The sequence below is a fragment of the Zingiber officinale genome, chromosome 5A, assembly GCF_018446385.1.
Source record: "Zingiber officinale cultivar Zhangliang chromosome 5A, Zo_v1.1, whole genome shotgun sequence".
NCBI classification, from domain to species: domain Eukaryota; kingdom Viridiplantae; phylum Streptophyta; class Magnoliopsida; order Zingiberales; family Zingiberaceae; genus Zingiber; species Zingiber officinale.
Window position 1 is genome coordinate 31,742,948 of NC_055994.1, and position 22,079 is coordinate 31,765,026.

The following is a 22,079-nucleotide window of genomic DNA, read 5'->3' on the forward strand; positions in this document are numbered from 1 at the left end:
GCCCATGATATTTTTAGGTATAAAAAGTCTAAAAATCAGTATAAATCCTCTTAAATTGAGTATATTAATTTAGAATCTAGTATATTTTCTATCAAATTGAGAACGATATTTTTTTCATCTCAAAATATACTTTATTTTAGTTTAATGTGCTGAATTTAATAGGAATTATACTCATTTTTAGACTATTTATACCGAAAAATATGAAGGTTAATTTCGATAGAAAATATACTTGATCCTTGTTTTTAGATTTTTTATACCTCAAAAATAATAGGGACAATTTTAATAGAAAATATACTCGATTTTAATATAAAGTGCTGACTTTAAGAAGAATTATACTTGTTTTTGGACTTTTTGTATTCAATTTTAGACTTTTTGTACCTAAAAAATCTGAGGGGCAATTTAGGTAACAATATTTGCATGAGGGAGTTGAAATAAGTAATACCTTGCATGCAGGGAGTGGAAACAAAGTTTTTTGGACATGGGGATTACATGCAAAGTTAAGATTGTGATTGGAGATTTTTCTCTAATTTACCGTTTTTTGTTTAGCCTAGGAAAATATAAACACAATTAATAATACTTAGTATAATATAATGTATGATAAATTGTCATTTAATACTTTCTCTGGAATTATTATTTTTACATATGAACCTCAATCCAGTTGAGAAGTTGGAAGGGAAAGAGCATTACAAGCTTGTTTCAAGATAAGAAGAAATGGAGACGGCTAATATCGGAGGCATTTCATTCTCAATTCCTCTTGTTCTAATTCTCATGTTAATGGCCACCCTTCTGCTAAGGGCTGCTGAGAAGAGGCGCCGTGTCTCCAAGTTGAGGCTTCCACCAGGCCCAGCAAGGTGGCCGATCGTCGGTAACCTGACGCAGCTAGGACTTCTTCCCCACAAGGATTTGGCTTACTTCTGCTCCTCCTACGGCCCTCTTGTCTATCTCCGCCTCGGCGCCGTCGACGCCATCACCACAGACGAACCGGCCGTCGTACGCGAGATCCTCGTCCGGCAGGACGACCTCTTCGCATCCCGCCCGAAGTTGGTGTCCGCCTTCCAGTTCAGCTATGGCGGCAGGGAAATCGCCTTCGCTCCGATGGGCCCGCAATGGAAGCGACTGCGCCGGACCTGCGTCGAGCACCTCCTCACCGCCAGGCGTTTCGAGTCTTTCGCCGGGAACAGGGCGCTGGAGGCGCTCCACCTCATGCGCGATGTGCGAGGGAAGGCGTGCAAAGGGGAAATGATCGAAGTGAGCCAGGTGCTCGGCGCCTTCACGATGAACAACGTGACGAGGATGCTCATGGGGAGGCGGTACTTAGGAGCCGGACCAGCCGAGGTAGATGAGCTGTTGAACCTCACGCGCGAGCTGCTCCGGCTTCTGGGGTTGGTCTATCCCGGCGACTACCTGCCGTTATGGAGGTGGCTCGTCGACCCCTTCTTCGTCGGGACGGAGAAGAAGATTAGGGATGTTTCCCGGAGGCTGGATGAGTTCCTCCAAAGGGTTATCGATGAACACCGGCAAGCCATTGAGGCAAAGAATCTAACAGATGGTGAGCATGGCGCGAACAGGGACTTCGTTGATGTGCTTCTTTCCATGCCAGGGGAGGAAGAGGAGGAGCGGATGGATGATAGGGAGATGAAAGCCATAATGCTGGATACATTCGCCGCGGCGACTGATACTTCTGCGGTGGCGAGCGAGTGGGCGATGGCGGAGGCAATCAAGAACCCAGAGTTGCTGCAGCAGGCACAGGAGGAGCTGGACAGAGTGGTCGGACGGGATCGTATGGTGCGAGAGTCCGACTTGGGAGATCTGAACTACCTCCGGTGCATCGTCCGGGAGACCTTCCGGATGCACCCTCCGGGGCCGTTTCTGATCCCCTGCGAGTCCATGAAGGCCACCGAGCTCATGGGGTACCACATCCCGGCGAAGACGCGGGTGTTCATCAACGCGCACGCGTTGGGGAGGAACAAGAGCGTGTGGGGGGACGACGCAGACGAATTCCGGCCGGAAAGGCACCTCCCGGCAGACGGGGAGAGGGTCGAGGTTCTCCGCAGGGGTGAGCTAGAGATATTACCCTTCGGAGCGGGGAAGAGGAAGTGCCCTGGCGCGACGATGGGAACGACGATGGTGTTGTTGGCCCTCGCGAATCTCTTCCATAGTTTCGACTGGGAAGTGCCGGAGGAGATCGATATGGAAGAGGCGTTCGGCTTGGCCCTGCGCAAAGCAAAGCCGCTGCGGGCCATGGCGGCGCCACGTTTGGCGGCTTCCATGTTCTAGTGACCGGCCGGTGATTTAGATGGTTAAGTGCGTAGCTGAAATGAATAATGTAAAAAAGAAATACACGAATTACTTTGCATGTGATAAATAAATCTTACGATGATAAATAAATCTTACTTTTCCACTGGAATATAATATCTTATGGTTCCTTTCATCCAGCGGTCACGATGGCTTAGGGTCTATGTCCTATGAGTCCAAAAGCGTCAGCCGGTGTTCGTGTTGTCCGTCCAACGATAGATTAGTAGAGGATCAAGATGGAAGGCTCGCGAGGGCGAGAAAACTGTTACCAGAAAAGTAGGATTACACGAATTTATTATACGAATCTATTATTCAAAATTAGATCCATGTAGTCATTTATACGAATTTATTATTGTGCATTTTTTTATAAGTTTGTGGGTATCTTCATATTCTATAATAATTTTTCATTAGGTCCATGTATTCTTCATCGTTCCATGGATTTAACTCTCAATTTCTAATGAAAAGGCATCTCAATTTATCTCATTTACTTCGATAGACCAAACAATTATTATTGTTTTTTCATATAATTCAAATGTTCGATCTTCTCTAGCTAGATTAATTCTAGAGTTAGATAGACCTCTCATGATTCACCGAGTAAATGCTTTGCCACTGCATCACAGATATTGAGACAACCAGGCAACAATTATTTGCCATTATGCAATTTGTGCTTACACTAACCAATGTCGATACTAGTAGGATGGTCTTAAATAGTTGACATCCAATTCCAATGATTCATTCCACAAGCCTAGCTCAATCGTTGTTAAATAACAAGCAAGTTTTCACTATCTATCTTAAGCATTCTCTTATTATCGAACTGTTGAACCTATTAAATACATGGATTCAGATCACAAAAAATTGCAGTTAGATTATTATTAATCAAAGTGTACCATGATTTGTTCCAATATGGTCCAATATTGTAAAAGTTGGAACAAGAAATCCATTTACCACAGGTTTACAGATTTTCAAACCACACCATACAATCAAATAAAACAGTCAAGAGAGGAGAGATGCCCTAGAAACAATCGTCAAAAGTCTACTGAACCACCACTACTGAAAGGAAATGATACGCTATTATTTAGTTTCACTACCACAGCTATTGAGATAAGGACCGAGGAGGTATACTGATATTTTACAACTCATTCACCGCTGGATTTACTCGGTATTTCTTTCATAGTGGAAACTCACTTGGCCATCAAGACTTTGACAAATTCATCATAGTTGATTTGGTCAGTCAAAATAGAGGACAAGACAGCAGAGAGTAAGAAACCCTAGGCAAATAAGTAGAATTGGAAGGACAAGAATAACAAAAGAAAACGATGGAATACAGGAGGTAGCCAAAAAGAAGGTCCAGTAGACAAGCAGACCAAGTTCCCTACCTGCCCTAAATGTGGGAGACTACATCCAGGAGCCTGTCTTTTGGGTATGACTGGATGTTATTCATGTGGTCAAGAAGGACACCTGGCTAAGGCATGTCCTAACAAGCTCAAAGCACCTCAGCAACAGGCAGCGCCATACGGGAGCAAGCCTCAGTTACACTACATGCCTGCAACTCTGGACGGACCTCAGCTTAGTCAAGGAAGGTTGGAAGCCCCAGTAGTTCCAGCTAGTGCCAGAGTATTCTCCCTCACTAAAGAGGAAGCTGCTAGTGCCTCCACGGTCGTAACAGGTCAAGTAGTTATTTTTCAGCATTTAGCTACTGTGCTATTTGATACTGGGGCGACCCATTCTTTTATATCAGTGCCCTTTGCCAAGGAATTTCAGGTGCCTACAGAGAGCATGAACTCCAAGTTCTTGACAACCATACCTTCTGGGGAAGTCGTGGAGTCCAACCAGTGGCTTCGGGTTGTACCAGTCAAAATTTCAGACCGAGAGCTATATGTTAATTTAGTAGTCCTTGCGATGCAGGATTTTGATGTTATTCTGGGTATGGATTTCCTCAGCAAGTACAGTGCTTCGGTGGACTGCCGCAGAAGGAAAGTGATCTTCATCCCAGAAGGCGAACCACCCTTTGAATTCACGGGAGTCCCAAAGAGGAGGACTAAGAAGTTCCTATCTTCTTTAACAGCTCACCAAATGTTAGCTAAAGGGTGTGCTAGCTTTCTTGCGTACATTGTGAATACAGAAGGACAAAAAGGGCCCAAGCAGGAAGATGTTCGGGTAGTCTGTGAGTATCCAGAGGTATTTTTAGAAGAGCTACCTGGACTACCTCCCAACATAGAAGTGGAGTTTGAAATTGAGTTGGTTCCTGGCACCGGTCCTATCTCAAAATCTCCGTACCGAATTTCTCCAGGAGAGCTAAAAGAGTTACAAGAACAACTTCAGGAGCTACTTGACAAGGGTTTCATCCGCCCTAGTCATTCACCCTGGGGAGCTCCAGTGTTGTTCGTTAAGAAGAAAGACGGATCTATGCGGATGTGCATAGATTATAGAGCGCTGAACAAAGTAACAGTTATGAACAAGTACCCTCTTCCCAAAATAGATGATCTATTTGACCAGTTAAACGGGGCAACAGTGTTCTATAAGATAGAACTGCGCTCTGGGTACCATCAGTTGAAAGTGAAAGAAAGTGATATACCCAGAACAACTTTCAGGACCAGATATGGACACTACGAGTTTGTAGTCATGCCTTTTGGTGTGACTAATGCACCTGCGGTCTTCATGGACTTAATGAACAGAGTGTTCAGAGAATACCTCGACAAATTCGTCATTGTTTTCATCGACGACATTCTGATTTATTCAAGAACCCTAGAGGAGCATGACACGCACTTGAGAATCGTACTGCAAACCCTTCAGCATAAAATAGCTTTATGCCAAATTCTCAAAGTGTGAGTTCTAGTTGGAACAGGTGGCGTTTTTAGGTCACATTATTTCTAAAGAAGATATCCAGGTGGATCATACCAAAATAGAGGCGGTCAACCACTGGTGTAGACCCAAGAACGCTAGTGAGATTAGAAGCTTCCTTGGTTTAGCTGGGTATTATAGGAAATTCGTGGAGACTTTTCCAAGATAGCCTCTCCACTAACAACCCTAACTAGGAAGAACAAGAAATTTGAATGATCAGACAAATGTGAGCAAAGTTTTCAAGCATTGAAAAAAAGACTGACCAGTGCTCCCATTCTGACAGTTCCAGAGAGTGACAAGAGTTTTGACATATACAGTGATGCTTCCAAGATGAGCCTTGGAGTTGTTCTCATGCAAGAGGGGAAGGTTATAGCTTATGCTTCCAGACAACTCAAAGACTATGAGAAGAACTACTCTACTCATGATCTTGAGCTGGCAGCTGTGGTCTTTGCACTAAAACTCTGGCGACATTATTTGTATGGAGTCCAGTGAAGAATCTTCACCGACCATCAGAGCTTGAAGTATTTCTTTACCCAGAAAGACTTAAACATGAGACAGCGCAGGTGGCTAGAGTTGGTTGAAGATTATGACTGTGAAATCCTCTACCACCCAGGTAAAGCTAACAAAGTGGCGGATGCACTAAGCCGAAAATCCAGTGCAACCCTGATGCCCTTGTCATCATTAGCATTGCCACTGTAGAAGGAATTGTCAGACTTTGGAGTTGAAATTATTTATGGACAACTCTCGGCATTGACCTTAGAGTCAACCCTACTTGAGGATATACAGAGAAAGCAAAGTGAAGATCCAGATATCCAAAATATCAAACAAGGGATACAAAAAGGAGAAAATTCAGAGTTTCGAGTATCAAACAGTGGAATCCTCTATCAGGGGAGCTGCCTTTGTGTCCCCAACGATGAGGAATTGAGAAGGAAGATTCTGGAAGAAGCTCATAGTACACCGTACTCCATGCATCCTAGTTCCACCAACATGTATCAAGATTTGAAACAGAGATTCTGGTGGTCTGGACTCAAGAGAGATGTTTCAAAATATATCAGTACCTGCTTGACATGCAAGAGAGTCAAAGCAGAGCACCAGAGACCAGGAGGAGTCCTACAGCCTCTCCCAATACCAGAGTTGAAGTGGAAAGAAATATCCATGGACTTTATAACAGGTCTTCCAAGGACCACTAATGGGTATGATGCGATATGGGTGATAGTGGACAGGTTGACAAAGTCTACCCATTTTCTAGCCATCAAGATGTCCCACTCTATAGAGCAGTTGACACAACTATATGTTAAGGAAGTGATCAGACTTCATAGAGTTCCGAAGTCGATTGTTTTTGATAGGGATGGGCGCTTCACCTCCCATTTTTGGGAGTGTGTTCAGAATGCATTAGGCACCAAACTCAAGTTCAGCACAGCCTTCCATCCCCATACTGTTGGACAGACAAAACGAGTAAATCAGATTTTAGAAGACAAGCTTCGGGCTTGTGCATTATATTTTAAGGGCAGTTGGTGCAAGTATCTGTGTTTAGCTGGATTCGCCTACAACAATAGCAACCAGACCACTATCAAGATGGCACCTTATGAGGCACTATATGGCCGAAAGTGAAGATCACCCATTTGCTGCCAAGAAGTAGGTGAAAGGAAAGAAATGGAAGTGGAGTTGGGCATTCAGACAGAGATGATAGATGAGACCACTCAAGCTATCCAGAAGATCAGACAGAGAATTAAGACTGCACCAGAACAGATAGAAAAGTTACGCTGACACACGCCGTAGGCCACTTGAGTTCCAAGTAGGGGATTCAGTTTTTCTCAAGGTCACTCCTATTAAGGGAGTGATGAGATTTGGCAAAAAGGGCAAGTTAAGTCCTCGCTACGTAGCACCCTACCTGATCACAGAGAGGATTGGGAAGGTAGCTTACAAGCTGTACTTACCCCAAGACATATCAGCAATACACAATGTATTTCATGTCTCCATGCTAAAGAAGTGCCACCACGACCCTACCCAAGTGATTCAGCCTCAGTTAGTGCAGGTCCTGGAGGATCTTAGCTATGAGAGCAGTCCTACACAAATAGTGGACAGAGGGGTTAAGAGACTAAGAAACAGAGAAGTGCCATTAGTGAAAGTCATCTGGCAGAACCAGAAGCACGAGGAAGTTACTTGGGAGCGTGAGGACAGCATGAGACAGAAATATCCAGAATTATTCTAAGTTCTAGGACGAACTTTTTATAAGGTACGGAGAATTGTAACACCCCAAATTTCATTGTTTGGAGTTCTAAAAGTGCTTATAAATATTTTGAAATGCTTTAGAATATTCTAGAGATTTTTAGGAATTGTTAGAGTATTTTTATGAAATTTTCAGAGTTCGTTTGATATTTTTACCAAAAGAAAGAAGTTGCAAAAAATAAAGAGGTTCGGCTAAGGTTTAAACCCGCAACCTCTGACTCAATCCAAGATTTAAGCGAAGCGCGTTAGCCAAGCGCTCAAGCAGGTGTTTCGTGATCAAAGTGATGGCGAAATAAATTTAAGTAATAACTGAAACCGAGAATACCCATTGGTATAAAAAGGAATCGGGTTATTTCCTCACGACCAAAACCCTCTTATCCTCTCCTCTCTCGCATGCGATGGCACTGCTCGGGCGAAAATGAAGCCGAAGCTAGGGCTTCGTCTCCGGTGGCCGGCCAAGGGGTAATTCCGTGAGCTCGTCACAGATTTGAGACCCTCTCGTCGAGGAGAACCCGTAGGCACGAAGAAGAGGCCGAGATTTCAAGCCCTCTGAAACCCTAGAAGCTTCTCTTCTCGGCAATAAGTTCAAGAACACATAGGTAAGTGCTCTCGCCTACAGTAGGAGTAGTTTCGGATCTTTGTTTCCTTCTTTAGTTTGAGTTTTTCAACAGACAATTAATAGAAGTCTAATTCCAGCAAGTTTAGATTTTCTTTTGCTAATTACAGGGTACGAACAACCCCTTACCCTTATCACGTTAGTTGAGTTTTCTTGCTTCTTGATTGTGCATGTTAGTATTTCAGTTTTTAGCTTTGTTACTGATTTAGGGAGCATGAACAGCCTGTGTTTTAAGTATACCATGTTGGTTTGCTCTGTTACTACAATGAATAAGAACAACTTTATTTGAACCATGCCGTTTAGACCTTTTCTTCTTTCCAATTAGCACGGACAACCTTACCTACGCTCCAGCATGCAGTTTTAGATGTTTCCTTTAGTATCCCAGTTTGCTTGTTTTTAGTTCGTGTTGAGTTATTGAGCATGAACAGATCACATATTTGAGTAGTTATAAGTAATAAAAGACCAAGGATTTAATTTGATCCCAAATTCCAGAATTTGAGATCAAACATACACCATGTGTTTGAAGAAATGCCGAGACACTTCATTTTAGAAGTATTTAAAGATAATATGTATTTTATTTGAAAAGGCTAGTACCCGACTTCTGAAGTTGTCGTTAAATAAATACAGGTGACCAATTCCGAGATCTTGGCCCTGGTAAGACCAAAGTCTTTACCCTCGTAGGACTGGTGGCTCGCTGCCTCAGTTTCTAATAGGGAGCACGCAATGGTACTAAGTCTGGGCCCAAGAGATTATTATTTTGAAGTATAAGAGTATAAGTTTGGGAATAAATGAAATAAGCTTCACATAGTTTTAAAAAACCAACAAGTTTAGCTCTTTTATTCTAGCATGTTGTTTAGACTTTCTTACTGCTATTTGCAAGCATGAGCAGCCTTACATGTTTAGTATTTCAGTCTGTTTTGATTCCTCTGTTAGCTTAACAGGTATGACCAGCCGGTCCTTTAGCTTTGCAGTATTGATTTCTTTGATTTCGGTTCCTTTGCTACTAGATGAGCATGAGCAGCTTTTCTTTTAAAGCATTTAGTTTCTAGATTCCTTTTTGTACACATGCATATCCAAGTTTTGCGAGTTAGATAGCGCTTACTAAGCATCCGTTTATAGTTGCATTTCCTCTTACTGCAGATAAAGGAAAAGGAAAGCTACAGTGAAGGAAGGCGACAAGGAGGTGTGGGATGGATGTGTGATGTCTGGACTATGGAAGCCTTGGGACCTCGCTAAAGAATTTATTAAGATTAATTCCTTATTTAAGTTGATAAGAAAATTTTGGAATCAGATTTTCTATTTCGTGCTGCTAGGGGATTCATTGATGGGTTAACTATTTTCCTTATTGTTAGCTAAGGTTGCTTGGAAATTTTAATATGATACAGTCATTACACTTGAATTGCATGCATTAGTTGCTGTAAGTTACATGTTCTGTTCTTATTTTCCGGACCAGTTAAAGGGGGTTAAGTGTTACTATCTTTAGAGTAAGCAATATCAGTTAAGTAGAATGGGTAGTTAAGTAGCGCCCACCCTTAGAGAGTAGTAGTAAGGAGGGTGGTCATTATAGGTTGGTATCAGAGCAGTCCCCAATCTCCAGCATCACACACACATCAGCATCAGCCTTATCGTCTTCAAGTAAGAAAGTACTTAATTTTTTTATTTATTATGTCTTTCCTTATTAATTTCAGTATAGAGAAATCCTTAGAAGTATTTGCTTATATGTGTTTAAGTAAGATAAAAGTTCTTGTTTTTGTTTTCTTTCTATGTTTATATATATATATATGTCTAGAGAGTATAGGGACGATTTCAAGTTTTCTCTCTCTGCATGACTAGATGGCAAAAAGAGGGAATTCCCATACCGCTCGTACTGAGGACCGAGCTCAGGAGAATGAAGAGCCCAGAACAACTGAGCCTAATCTCTCTGAAGTTGTTGCTCAACTCTAGAGACAAGTAGCAGAGCAGCAACAAGTAATCGCCAATCTGATGGCAAATTAGCAGCCAGTTCCTCCCCCTCGTCCAACTATCAATGTGGAGACCCCAGTGGTGGCTGAGGTTCCACCAGCTGTCCTGGAAGGTGCCACAACACCTAAACGACAAGAAGCATACCTGATACAGTGGCTGAAGTTGAAGCCAGAAAGTTTCTCAGGCACGATTGAGCCCTGGGATGCCCAGGATTGGTTCAAGACACTAGAGAGCACAATGGAGCTTCTTGACTGGCCAGAAGTCGAGAAAGTCAATTGTGCCTCCTTCTGCCTATCTGGAGATGCTCGCATATGGTGGGAGAGAGTTAAGAGCAAGAGAGCAGCCAACCAGATGAGTTGGGATGACTTTAAGATAGAGTATTACGAAGAATTCTTCCGCCAATGGATCAACAATAAACATTATGGGGAGTTTATAGAATTCAGACAAGGTGACCTACAAGTAGAAGAAGCAGTCAAAAGATTCAACAGGCTTGCTCGGCTCTGCCCAGAGTTAGTGAGTGAAGAGAAGGAACGAGTCAGACTAATGCTACGAATGCTGAGACCAGAAATAGCACTTAATGTGAGTAGTGGAACTCACTGGCCACATACTGGTTAAGAGCTAGTCAGCAGGGCATTAGTCGCTGAGCACTATCTGAACAGCATCAAGGCACAACAAACGCAACTCAAGCCAGTCAAGATAGAGGACAAGACAGCAGGGAGTCAGAAACCCCAGGCAAGTAAGCAGAACTGGAAGGGCAAGGATAACAAAAGGAAATGATGGAATACAGGAGGCAGCCAAAAGGGAGGTCTAGTAGACAAGCAGACCAAGTTCCCTCCCTGCCCTAAATGTGGGAGACTACATCCAGGAGCTTGTCTTTTGGGTATGACTGGATGCTATTCGTGTGGTCAAGAAGGACACCTGGCCAAGGCGTGCCCTAACAAGTTTAAGGCACCTCAGCAATAGGCAGAGCCATACGAGAGCAAGCCTCAGTTACACTACATGCCTGTAACTCTGGACGGACCTTAGCTCAGTCAAGGAAGGTTGGAAGCCCCACCAGTTCCAGCCAGTGCCAGAGTATTCTCCCTCACTAAAGAGGAAGCTGCTAGTGCCTCCACGGTCGTAACAGGTCAAGTAGTTATTTTTCAGCATTTAGCTACTGCACTATTTGATATTGGGGCGACCCATTCCTTTATATCAGTACCCTTTGCCAAAGAATTTAAGGTGCCTACAGAGAGCATGAACTCCAAGTTCTTGACAACCCTACCTTCTGGGGAAGTCATGGAGTCCAACCAGTGGCTTCGGGCTGTACCAGTCAGAATTTCAGACCGAGAGCTATATGTTAATTTAGTAGTCCTTGCGATGCAGGATTTCAACGTGTATAGTGCTTCGGTGGACTGCCGCAGAAGGAAAGTGATCTTCAGCCTAGAAGGCGAACCACCCTTTGAATTCACGGGAGTCCCAAAGAGGAGAACTAAGAAATTCCTATCTTCTTTAACAGCTCACCAAATGTTAGCTAAAGGGTGTGCTGGCTTTCTTGAGTACATTGTGAATACAGAAGGACAAAAAGGACCCAAGCAGGAAGATGTTCGGGTAGTCTATGAGTATCCAGAGGTATTTCCAGAAGAGCTACCTGGACTACCTCCCAACAGAGAAGTGGAGTTTGAAAATGAGTTGGTTCCTGGCACCAGTCCCATTTCAAAAGCTCCATACCGAATGTATCCAGCAGAGCTAAAAGAGTTACAAGAACAACTTCAGGAGCTACTTGACAAGGGTTTCATCCGCCCAACTCATTCACCCTGGGGAGCTCCAGTGTTGTTCGTTAAAAAGAAAGACGGATCTATGCGGATGTGCATAGATTATAGAGCGCTGAACAAAGTAACAATTAAGAACAAGTACCCTCTTTCTAGAATAGATGATCTATTTGACCAGTTAAAAGGTGCAACAGTGTTCTCTAAGATAGACCTGCGCTCTGGGTACCATCAATTGAAAGTGAAAGAAAGTGATATACCCAGAACAGCTTTCAGGACCAGATATGGACACTATGAGTTTGTTGTCATGCCTTTTGGTGTGACTAATGCACCTACGGTTTTCATGGACTTAATGAACAGAGTGTTCAGAGAATACCTCGATAAATTCGTCATTGTTTTCATCGACGACATTCTGATTTATTCAAGAACCCTAGAGGAGCATGACACGTACTTGAGAATCGTACTGCAGACCCTTCAGCAAAAAACAGCTTTATGCCAAATTCTCAAAGTGTGAGTTCTAGTTGGAACAGGTGGCGTTTCTAGGTCACATCATTTCTAAAGAAGGTATCCAGGTGGATCCTGCCAAAATAGAGGCGGTCAACCACTGGTGTAGATCCAAGAACGCCAGGGAGTTCAGAAGCTTCCTTGGTTTAGCTGGGTATTACAGGAAATTTGTGGAGAACTTTTCCAAGATAGCCTCTCCACTAACAACCATAACTAGAAAGAACAAGAAGTTTGAATGCTCAGACAATTGTGAGCAAAGTTTTCAAGCATTGAAGAAAAGACTGACCAATGCTCCCATTCTGACTGTTCCAGAGAGTGACAAGAGTTTTGATATATACAGTGATGCTTCCAAGATGGGCCTTGGAGTTGTTCTCATGCAAGAGGGGAAGGTTATAACTTATGCTTCCAGACAACTCAAAGACTATGAGAAGAACTACCCTACTCATGATTTTGAGCTGGCAGCTATGGTCTTTGCATTAAAACTCTGGCGACATTATTTGAATGGAGTCCAGTGAAGAATCTTCTCCGACCATCAGAGCTTGAAGTATTTCTTTACCCAGAAAGACTTAAACATGAGACAGCGCAGGTGGCTAGAGTTGGTTAAAGATTATGACTATGAAATCCTCTACCACCCAGGTAAAGCTAACAAAGTGGCGGATGCACTAAGACGAAAATCTAGTGCAACCCTGATGCCCTTGTCATCATTAGCACTACCACTGCAGAAGGAGTTGTCAGACTTTGGAATTTAAATTATTTATGGGCAACTCTCGACATTGACCTTAGAGTCAACCCTACCTGAGGATATGCAAAGAAAGCAAAGTGAAGATCCAGATATTCAAAAGAAAAAGCAAGGGATACAAAAAGGAGAAAATTCAAAGTATCGAGTATCAGACAGTGGAACCCTCTATCAGGGGAGCCGCCTTTGTGTCCCCAACGATGAGGAATTGAGAAGGAAGATTCTGGAAGAAGATCATAGTACACCGTACTCCATGCATCCTGGTTCCACCAAGATGTATCAAGATTTGAAACAGAGATTCTGATGGTCTGGACTCAAGAGAGATGTTTCAAAATATGTCAGTACCTGCCTGACATGCAAGAGAGTCAAAGCAGAGCACCAGAGACCAGGAGGAGTCCTACAACCTCTCCCAATACCAGAGTGGAAGTGGGAAGAAATATCCATGGACTTTATAACAGGTCTTCCAAGGACCACTAATGGGTACGATGTGATATGGGTGATAGTGGACAGGTTGACAAAGTCTGCCCATTTTCTAGACATCAAGGTGTCCCACTCTATAGAGCAGTTGACACAGCTATATGTTAAGGAAGTGATCAGACTTCATGTAGTTCCGAAGTCAATTGTTTCTTATAGGGATGGGCACTTCACCTCCCATTTTTGGGAGTGTGTTCAGAATGCATTAGGCACCAAACTCAAGTTCAGCACAGCCTTCCATCCCTAGACTGATGGACAGACAAAGCGAGTAAATCAGATTTTAGGAGACATGCTCCGGCTTGTGCATTAGATTTTAAGGGCAGTTGGTGCAAGTATCTGTGTTTAGCTGAATTCGCCTACAACAATAGCTACCAGGCCACTATCAAGATTACACCTTAGGAGGCACTGTATGGCCGAAAGTGCAGATCACCCATTTGCTGCCAAGAAGTAGGTGAAAGGAAAGAAATGGAAGTGGAGTTGGGCATTCAGTCAGAGATGATAGATGAGACCACTCAAGCTATCCAGAAGATCAGACAGAGAATTGAGACTGCATCAGAGCAGATAGAAAAGTTATACTGACACACGCCGTAGGCCACTTGAGTTCCAAGTTGGGGATTCAGTTTTTCTCAAGGTCACTCCTATGAAGGGAGTGATGAGATTTGGCAAAAAGGGCAAGTTAAGTCCTCTCTACGTAGGACCCTACCTGATCAAATAGAGGATTGGGAAGGTAGCTTACAAGCTGGATTTACCCCAAGACATGTCAGCAATACACAATGTATTTCATGTCTCCATGCTAAAGAAGTACCTCCACGACCCTACCCAAGTGATTCAGCCTCAGTTAGTGCAGGTCCAGGAGGATCTTAGCTATGAGAGCAGACCTACACAGATAGTGGACAGAGGAGTTAAGTTACTAAGAAACAGAGAAGTGCCACTAGTGAAAGTCATCTGGCAGAACCAGAAGAACGAGGAAGTTACTTGGGAGAGTGAGGACAGCATGAGACAGAAATATCCAGAATTATTCTAAGTTCGAGGATGAACTTTTTATAAGGTACGGAGAATTGTAACACCCCAAATTTCATTGTTTGCAGTTCTAAAAGTGCTTATAAATATTTAGAAATGCTTTAGGAATATTCTAGAGATTTTTAGAGTATTTTTATGAAATTTTTGGAGTTGTTTGATATTTTTACCAAAAGAAAGAAGTTGCAAAAAATATAGAGGTTCGGCCAAGGTTTGAACCCGCAACCTCCGACCCGATCCAAGACTTAAGCGAAGTGCGATAGCCAAGCGCTGAAGCAGGTGTTTCGTGATCAAAGTGATGGCAAAATAAATTTAAGTAATAACTGAAACCGAGAATACCCATTGGTATAAAAAGGAATCGGGTTATTTCCTCACGACCAAAACCCTCTCATCCTCTCCTCTCTCGCGTGCGACAGCGCTGCTCGGGCGAAAATTCCGTGAGCTCTTCACAGATTCGAGACCCTCTCGTCGAGGAGAACCCTTAGGCACGAAGAAGAGGCCGAGATTTCAAGCCCTCTGAAACCCTAGAAGCTTCTCTTCTCGGATATAAGTTCAAGAACACATAGGTAAGTGCTCTCGCCTGCAGTAGGAGTAGTTTCGGATCTTTGTTTCCTTCTTTAGTTTGAGTTTTTCAACAAACAATTAATAGAAGTCTAATTCCAGCAAGTTTAGATTTTCTTTTGCTAATTACGGGGTACGAACAACCCCTTACCCTTAGCACGTTTGTTGAGTTTTCTTGCTTCTTGATTATGCATGTTTGTATTTCAGTTTTTAGTTTTGTTACTGATTTAGGGAGCATGAACAGCCTGTGTTTTTAGTATACCATGTTGGTTTGCTCTGTTACTGCAATGAATAAGAACAACTTTATTTGAACCATGTCGTTTAGACCTTTTCTTCTTTCCAATTAGTACGGACAGCCTTACCTACGCTCCAGCATGCAGTTTTAGATGTTTCCTTTAGCATCCCAGTTTGCTTGTTTTTAGTTCGTGTTGAGTTATTGAGCATGAACAGATCACATATTTGAGTAGTTATAAGTAAGAAAAGACCAAGGATTTAATTTGATCCCAAATTCCAGAATTTGAGATCAAACATACACCAAGTGTTTGAAGAAATGTCGAGACACTTCATTTTAGAAGTATTTAAAGATAATATGTATTTTATTTAAAAAGGCTAGTACCCGACTTCCAAGGTTGTCGTTAAATAAATCCAGGTGACCAATTCCGAGATCTTGGCCCTGGTAAGACCAAGGTCTTTACCCTTGTAGGACTGGTGGCTCGCTACCTCAGTTTTTAATAGGGAGCGCGCAATGGTACTAAGTCTGGGCCCAAGAGATTATTATTTTGAAGTATAAGAGTATAAGTTTGGGAATAAATGAAATAAGCTTCACATAGGTTTAAAAAACCAACAAGTTTAGCTCTTTTATTCTGGCATGCTATTTAGACTTTCTTATTGCTATTTGTAAGCATGAGCAGCCTTACATGTTTAGCATTTCAGTCTGTTTTGATTCCTCTGTTAGCTTGACAGGTATGACCAGCCGGTCCTTTAGCTTTGCGGTATTTATTTCTTTGATTTCGGTTCCTTTGCTATTAGATGAGCACGAGCTGCATTTCTTTTAAAGCATTCAGTTTCTAGATTCCTTTTTATACACATGCATATCCGAGTTTTGCGAATTAGATAGCGTTTACTAAGTATCCGCTTATAGTTGCATTTCCTCTTACTGCAGATAAAGGAAAAGGAAAGCTACAGTGAAGGAAGGCGACAAGGAGGTGTGGGATGGATGTGTGATGTCTGGACTATGGAAGCCTTGGGACCTCGCTAAAGAATTTATTAAGATTAATTCCTTATTTAAGTTGATAAGAAAATTTTGGAATCAGATTTTCTATTTTGTGCTGCTAGGGGATTCATTGATGGGTTAACTATTTTCCTTATTGTTAGCTAAGGTTGTCTGGAAATTTTAATATGATACAGTCATTACACTTGAATTGCATGCATTAGTTGCTGTAAGTTACATGTTCTGTTCTTATTTTCCGGATTAGTTAAAGGTGGTTAAGTGTTACTATCTTTAGAGTAAGCAATATCAGTTAAGTAGAATGGGTAGTTAAGTAGCGCCTACCCTTAGAGAGTAGCAGTAAGGAGGGTGGTCGTTACAGGTTGGTATCAGAGCAGTTCCCATTCTCCAGCATCACACACACATCAGCATCAGCCTTGCCGTCTTCAAGTAAGAAAGTACTTAATTTTTATATTTATTATGCCTTTTCTTATTAATTGCAGTATAGAGAAATCCTTAGAAGTATTTGCTTATATGTGTTTAAGTAAGATAAAAGTTCTTGTTTTTGTTTTCTTTCTATGTTTATATATATATATATATATATATATATGTCTAGAGAGTATAGGGACGATTTCAAGTTTTCTCTCTCTGCATGACTAGATGGAAAGAAGAGGGCGTTCCCATACCGCTCGTACTGAGGACCGAGCTCAGGAGAACGAAGAGCCCAGAACAACTGAGCCTAATCTCTCTAAAGTTGTTGCTCAACTCAAGAGACAAGTAGCAGAGCAGCAACAAGTAATCGCCAATCTGATGGCAAATTAGCAGCCAGTTCCTCCCCCTCGTCCAACTATCAATGTGGAGACCCCAGTGGTGGCTGAGGTTCCACCAGCTGTCTTGGAAGGTGCCACAACACCTAAACGACAAGAAGCATACCTGATACAGTGGCTGAAGTCAAAGCCAGAAAGTTTCTCATGCACGACTGAGCCCTGGGATGCCCAGGCTTGGTTCAAGACACTGGAGAGCACAATGGAGCTTCTTGACCGGCCAGAAGTCGAGAAAGTCAACAGTGCCTCCTTCTGCCTATCTGGAGATGCTCGTATATGGTGGGAGAGAGTTAAGAGCAAGAGAGCAGCCAACCAAATGAGCTGGGATGACTTTGAGACAGAGTTTTACGAAGAATTCTTCCACCAACGGATCACCAATAAACATTATGGGGAATTTATAGAATTCAGACAAGGTGACCTACCAGTAGAAGAAGCAGTCAAAAGATTCAACAGGCTAGCTCGGCTCTGCCCAGAGTTAGTGAGTGCAGAGAAGGAACGAGTCAAACTAATGCTACGAATGCTGAGACCAGAAATAGCACTTAATGTGAGTATTGGAACTCACTGGCCACATACTGGTTAAGAGCTAGTCAGCAGGGCATTAGTCGTTGAGCTCTATCTGAACAACATCAAGGCACAACAAACACAACTCAAGCCATTCAAGATAGAGTACAAGACAGCAGAGAGTAAGAAACCCCAGGCAAGTAAGCAGAACTGGAAGGGCAAGGATAACAAAAGGAAACGATGGAATACAGGAGGCAGCCAAAAGGGAGGTCCAGTAGACAAGCAGGCCAAGTTCCCTCCCTGCCCTAAATGTGGGAGACTACATCCAGGAGCCTGTCTTTTGGGTATGACTGGATGTTATTCATGCGGTCAAGAAGGACACCTGGCTAAGGCATGTCCTAACAAGCTCAAAGCACCTCAGCAACAGGCAGAGCCATACGGGAGCAAGCCTCAGTTACACTACATGCCTGCAACTCTGGACGAACCTCAGCTTAGTCAAGGAAGGTTGGAAGCCCCACCAGTTCCAGACAGTGCCAGAGTATTCTCCCACACTAAAGAGGAAGCTGCTAGTGCCTCCACGGTCGTAACAGGTCAAGTAGTTTTTTTCAGCATTTAGCTACTGTACTATTTGATACTGGGGCGACCCATTCTTTTATATCAGTGCCCTTTGCCACGGAATTTCAAGTGCCTACAGAGAGCATGAACTCCAAGTTCTTGACAACCCTACCTTCTGGGGAAGTCATGGAGTCCAACCAGTGGCTTCGGGCTGTACCAGTCAAAATTTCAGACCGAGAGCTATATGTTAATTTAGTAGTCCTTGCGATGCAGGATTTTGATGTTATTCTGGGTATGGATTTCCTCAGCAAGTACAGTGCTTCAGTGGACTTCCGCAGAAGGAATGTGATCTTCAGCCCAGAAGGCGAACCACCCTTTGAATTCACGGGAGTCCCAAAGAGGAGGACTAAGAAGTTCCTATCTTCTTTAACAGCTCACCAAATGTTAGCTAAAGGGTGTGCTGGCTTTCTTGCGTACATTGTGAATACAGAAGGATAAAAAGGACCCAAGCAGGAAGATGTTCGGGTAGTCTATGAGTATCCAGAGGTATTTCCAGAAGAGCTACCTGGACTACCTCCCAACAGAGAAGTGGAGTTTGAAATTGAGTTGGTTCCTGGCACCGGTCCCATTTCAAAAGCTCCATACCGAATGTCTCCAGCAGAGCTAAAAGCGTTACAAGAACAACTTCAGGAGCTACTTGACAAGGGTTTCATCCGCCCTAGTCATTCACCCTGGGGAGCTCCAGTGTTGTTCGTTAAAAAGAAAGACAGATCTATGCGGATGTGCATAGATTACAGAGCGCTGAACAAAGTAACAATTAAGAACAAATACCCTCTTTCCAGAATAGATGATCTATTTGACCAGTTAAAAGGGGCAACAGTGTTCTCTAAGATAGACCTGCGCTCTGGGTACCATCAATTGAAAGTGAAAGAAAGTGATATATCCAGAACAGCTTTCAGGACCAGATATGGACACTATGAGTTTGTAGTCATGCCTTTTGGTGTGACTAATGCACCTGCGGTTTTCATGGACTTAATGAACAGAGTGTTCAGAGAATACCTCGATAAATTCGTCATTGTTTTCATCGACGACATTCTGTTTTATTCAAGAACCCTAGAGGAGCATGACACGCACTTGAGAATCGTACTGCAGACCCTTCAGCAAAAAACAGCTTTATGCCAAATTCTGAAAGTGTGAGTTCTAGTTGGAACAGGTGGCGTTTCTAGGTCACATCATTTCTAAAGAAGGTATCCAGGTGGATCATGCCAAAATAGAGGCGGTCAACCACTGGTGTAGACCTAAGAATGCCAGGGAGATCAGAAGCTTCCTTGGTTTAGCTGGGTATTACAGGAAATTCGTGGAGGACTTTTCCAAGATAGCCTCTCCACTAACAACCCTAACTAGGAAGAACAAGAAGTTTGAATGGTCAGACAAATGTGAGCAAAGTTTTCAAGCATTGAAGAAAAGACTGACCAGTGCTCCCATTCTGCCTGTTCCAGAGAGTGACAAGAGTTTTAACATATACAGTGATGCTTCCAAGATGGGCCTTGGAGTTGTTCTCATGCAAGAGGGGAAGGTTATAGCTTATGCTTCCAGACAACTCAAAGACTATGAGAAGAACTACCCTACTCATGATCTTGAGCTGGCAGCTGTGGTCTTTGCACTAAAACTCTGGCGACATTATTTGTATGGAGTCCAATGAAGAATCTTCACCGACCATCAGAGCTTGATGTATTTCTTTACCCAGAAAGACTTAAACATGAGACAACGCAGGTGGCTAGAGTTGGTTAAAGATTATGACTGTGAAATCCTCTACCACCCAGGTAAAGCTAACAAAGTGGCGGATGCACTAAGCCAAAAATCCAATGCAACCCTGATGCCCTTGTCATCATTAGCACTGCCACTGCAGAAGAAATTGTCAGACTTTGGAATTGAAATTATTTATGGGCAACTCTCGGCATTGACCTTAGAGTCAACCCTACTTGAGGATATACAGAGAAAGCAAAGTGAAGATCCAGATATCCAAAAGATCAAGCAAGGGATACAAAAAGGAGAAAATTCAGAGTTTCGAGTATCAGACAGTGGAATCCTCTATCAGGGGAGCCGCCTTTGTGTCCCCAACGATGAGGAATTGAGAAGGAAGATTCTGGAAGAAGCTCATAGTACACCGTACTCCATGCATCCTGGTTCCACCAAGATGTATTAAGATTTAAAACAGAGATTCTGGTGGTGTAGGCTCAAGAGAGATGTTTCAAAATATGTCAGTACCTGCTTGACATGCAAGAGAGTCAAAGCAGAGCACCAGAGAACAGGAGGAGTCCTACAGCCTCTTCCAATACCAGAGTGGAAGTGGGAAGAAATATCCATGGACTTTATAACAGGACTTCCGAGGACCACTAATGGGTACGATGCTATATGGGTGATAGTGGACAGGTTGACAAAGTCTGCCCATTTTCTAGCCATCAAGGTGTCCCACTCTATAGAGTAGTTGACACAGCTATATGTTTCGGAAGTGATCAGACTTCATGGAGTTCCGAAGTCGATTGTTTCTGATAGGGATGGGCACTTCACCTCCCATTTTTGGGAGTGTGTTCAGAATGCATTAGGCACCAAACTCAAGTTCAGCTCAGCCTTCTATCCCCAGACTGATGGACAGACAAAGCGAGTAAATCAGATTTTAGAAGACATGCTCCGAGCTTGTGCATTAGATTTTAAGGGAAGTTGGTGCAAGTATTTGTGTTTAGCTGAATTCGCCTACAACAATAGCTACCAGGCCACTATCAAGATGACACCTTATGAGACACTGTATGGCCGAAAGTGCAGATCACCCATTTGCTGGCAAGAAGTAGGTGAAAGGAAAGAAATGGAAGTGGAGTTGGGCATTCAAACAGAGATGATAGATGAGACCACTCAAGCTCTCCAGAGGATCAGACAAAGAATTGAGACTACCTAGAGCAGATAGAAAAGTTATGCTGACACACACCGTAGGCCACTTGAGTTCCAAGTAGGGGATTCAGTTTTTCTCAAGGTCACTCCTATGAAGGGAGTGATGAGATTTGGCAAAAAGGGCAAATTAAGTCCTCGCTACGTATGACCCTACCTGATCACAGAGAGGATTGGGAAGGTAGCTTACAAGCAGGACTTACCCCAAGACATGTCAGCCATACACAATGTATTTCATGTCTCCATGCTAAAGAAGTGCCTCCACGACCCTACCCAAGTGATTCAGCCTCAGTTAGTGCAGGTCCAGGAGGATCTTAGCTATGAGAGCAGACCTACACAGATAGTGGACAGAGGAGTTAAGAGTCTAAGAAACAGAGAAGTGCCACTAGTGAAAGTCATCTGGCAGAACAAGAAGCACGAGGAAGTTACTTGGGAGCGTGAGGACAGCATGAGACCGAAATATCCAGAATTATTCTAAGTTCAAGGACGAACTTTTTATAAGGTACGGAGAATTGTAACACCCCAAATTTCATTGTTTAGAGTTCTAAAAGTGCTTATAAATATTTAGAAATGCTTTAGGAATATTCTAGAGATTTTTAGGAATTTTTAGAGTATTTTTATAAAATTTTCGGAGTTTGTTTGGTATTTTGACCAAAAGAAAGAAGTTGCAAAAAATAAAGAGGTTTGGCCAAGGTTTAAACCCGCAACCTCCGACCCGATCCAAGACTTAAGCGAAGCGCGATAGCCAAGCGCTCAAGCAGGTGTTTCGTGATCAAAGTGATGGCGAAATAAATTTAAGTAATAACTGAAACCGAGAATACCCATTGGTATAAAAAGGAATCGGGTTATTTCCTCACGACCAAAACCCTCTCATCCTCTCCTCTCTCGCGTGTGACAGCGCTGCTCGGGAGAAAACGAAGCCGAAGCTAGGGCTTCGTCTCCGGCGGCCGGCCAAGGGGTAATTCCATGAGCTCTTCACAGATTCGAGACTCTCTCATCGAGGAGAACCCGTAGGCACGAAGAAGAGGACGAGATTTCAAGCCCTCTGAAACCCTAGAAGATTCTC

General features: G+C 43.0%; 1 protein-coding gene across 1 annotated transcript; it reads left to right on the forward strand.

The window, feature by feature from the left end:
- Nucleotides 1-599: 599 nt before the first annotated feature.
- LOC121980407 (cytochrome P450 703A2-like) lies at nt 600-2,396 on the forward strand. Its single transcript, XM_042532429.1, has one exon. The coding sequence runs from the start codon at nt 712-714 to the stop codon at nt 2,275-2,277; it is 1,566 nt and encodes a 521-aa protein (XP_042388363.1). The 5' UTR covers nt 600-711; the 3' UTR covers nt 2,278-2,396.
- The last annotated feature ends 19,683 nt before the right edge of the window (nt 2,397-22,079 follow it).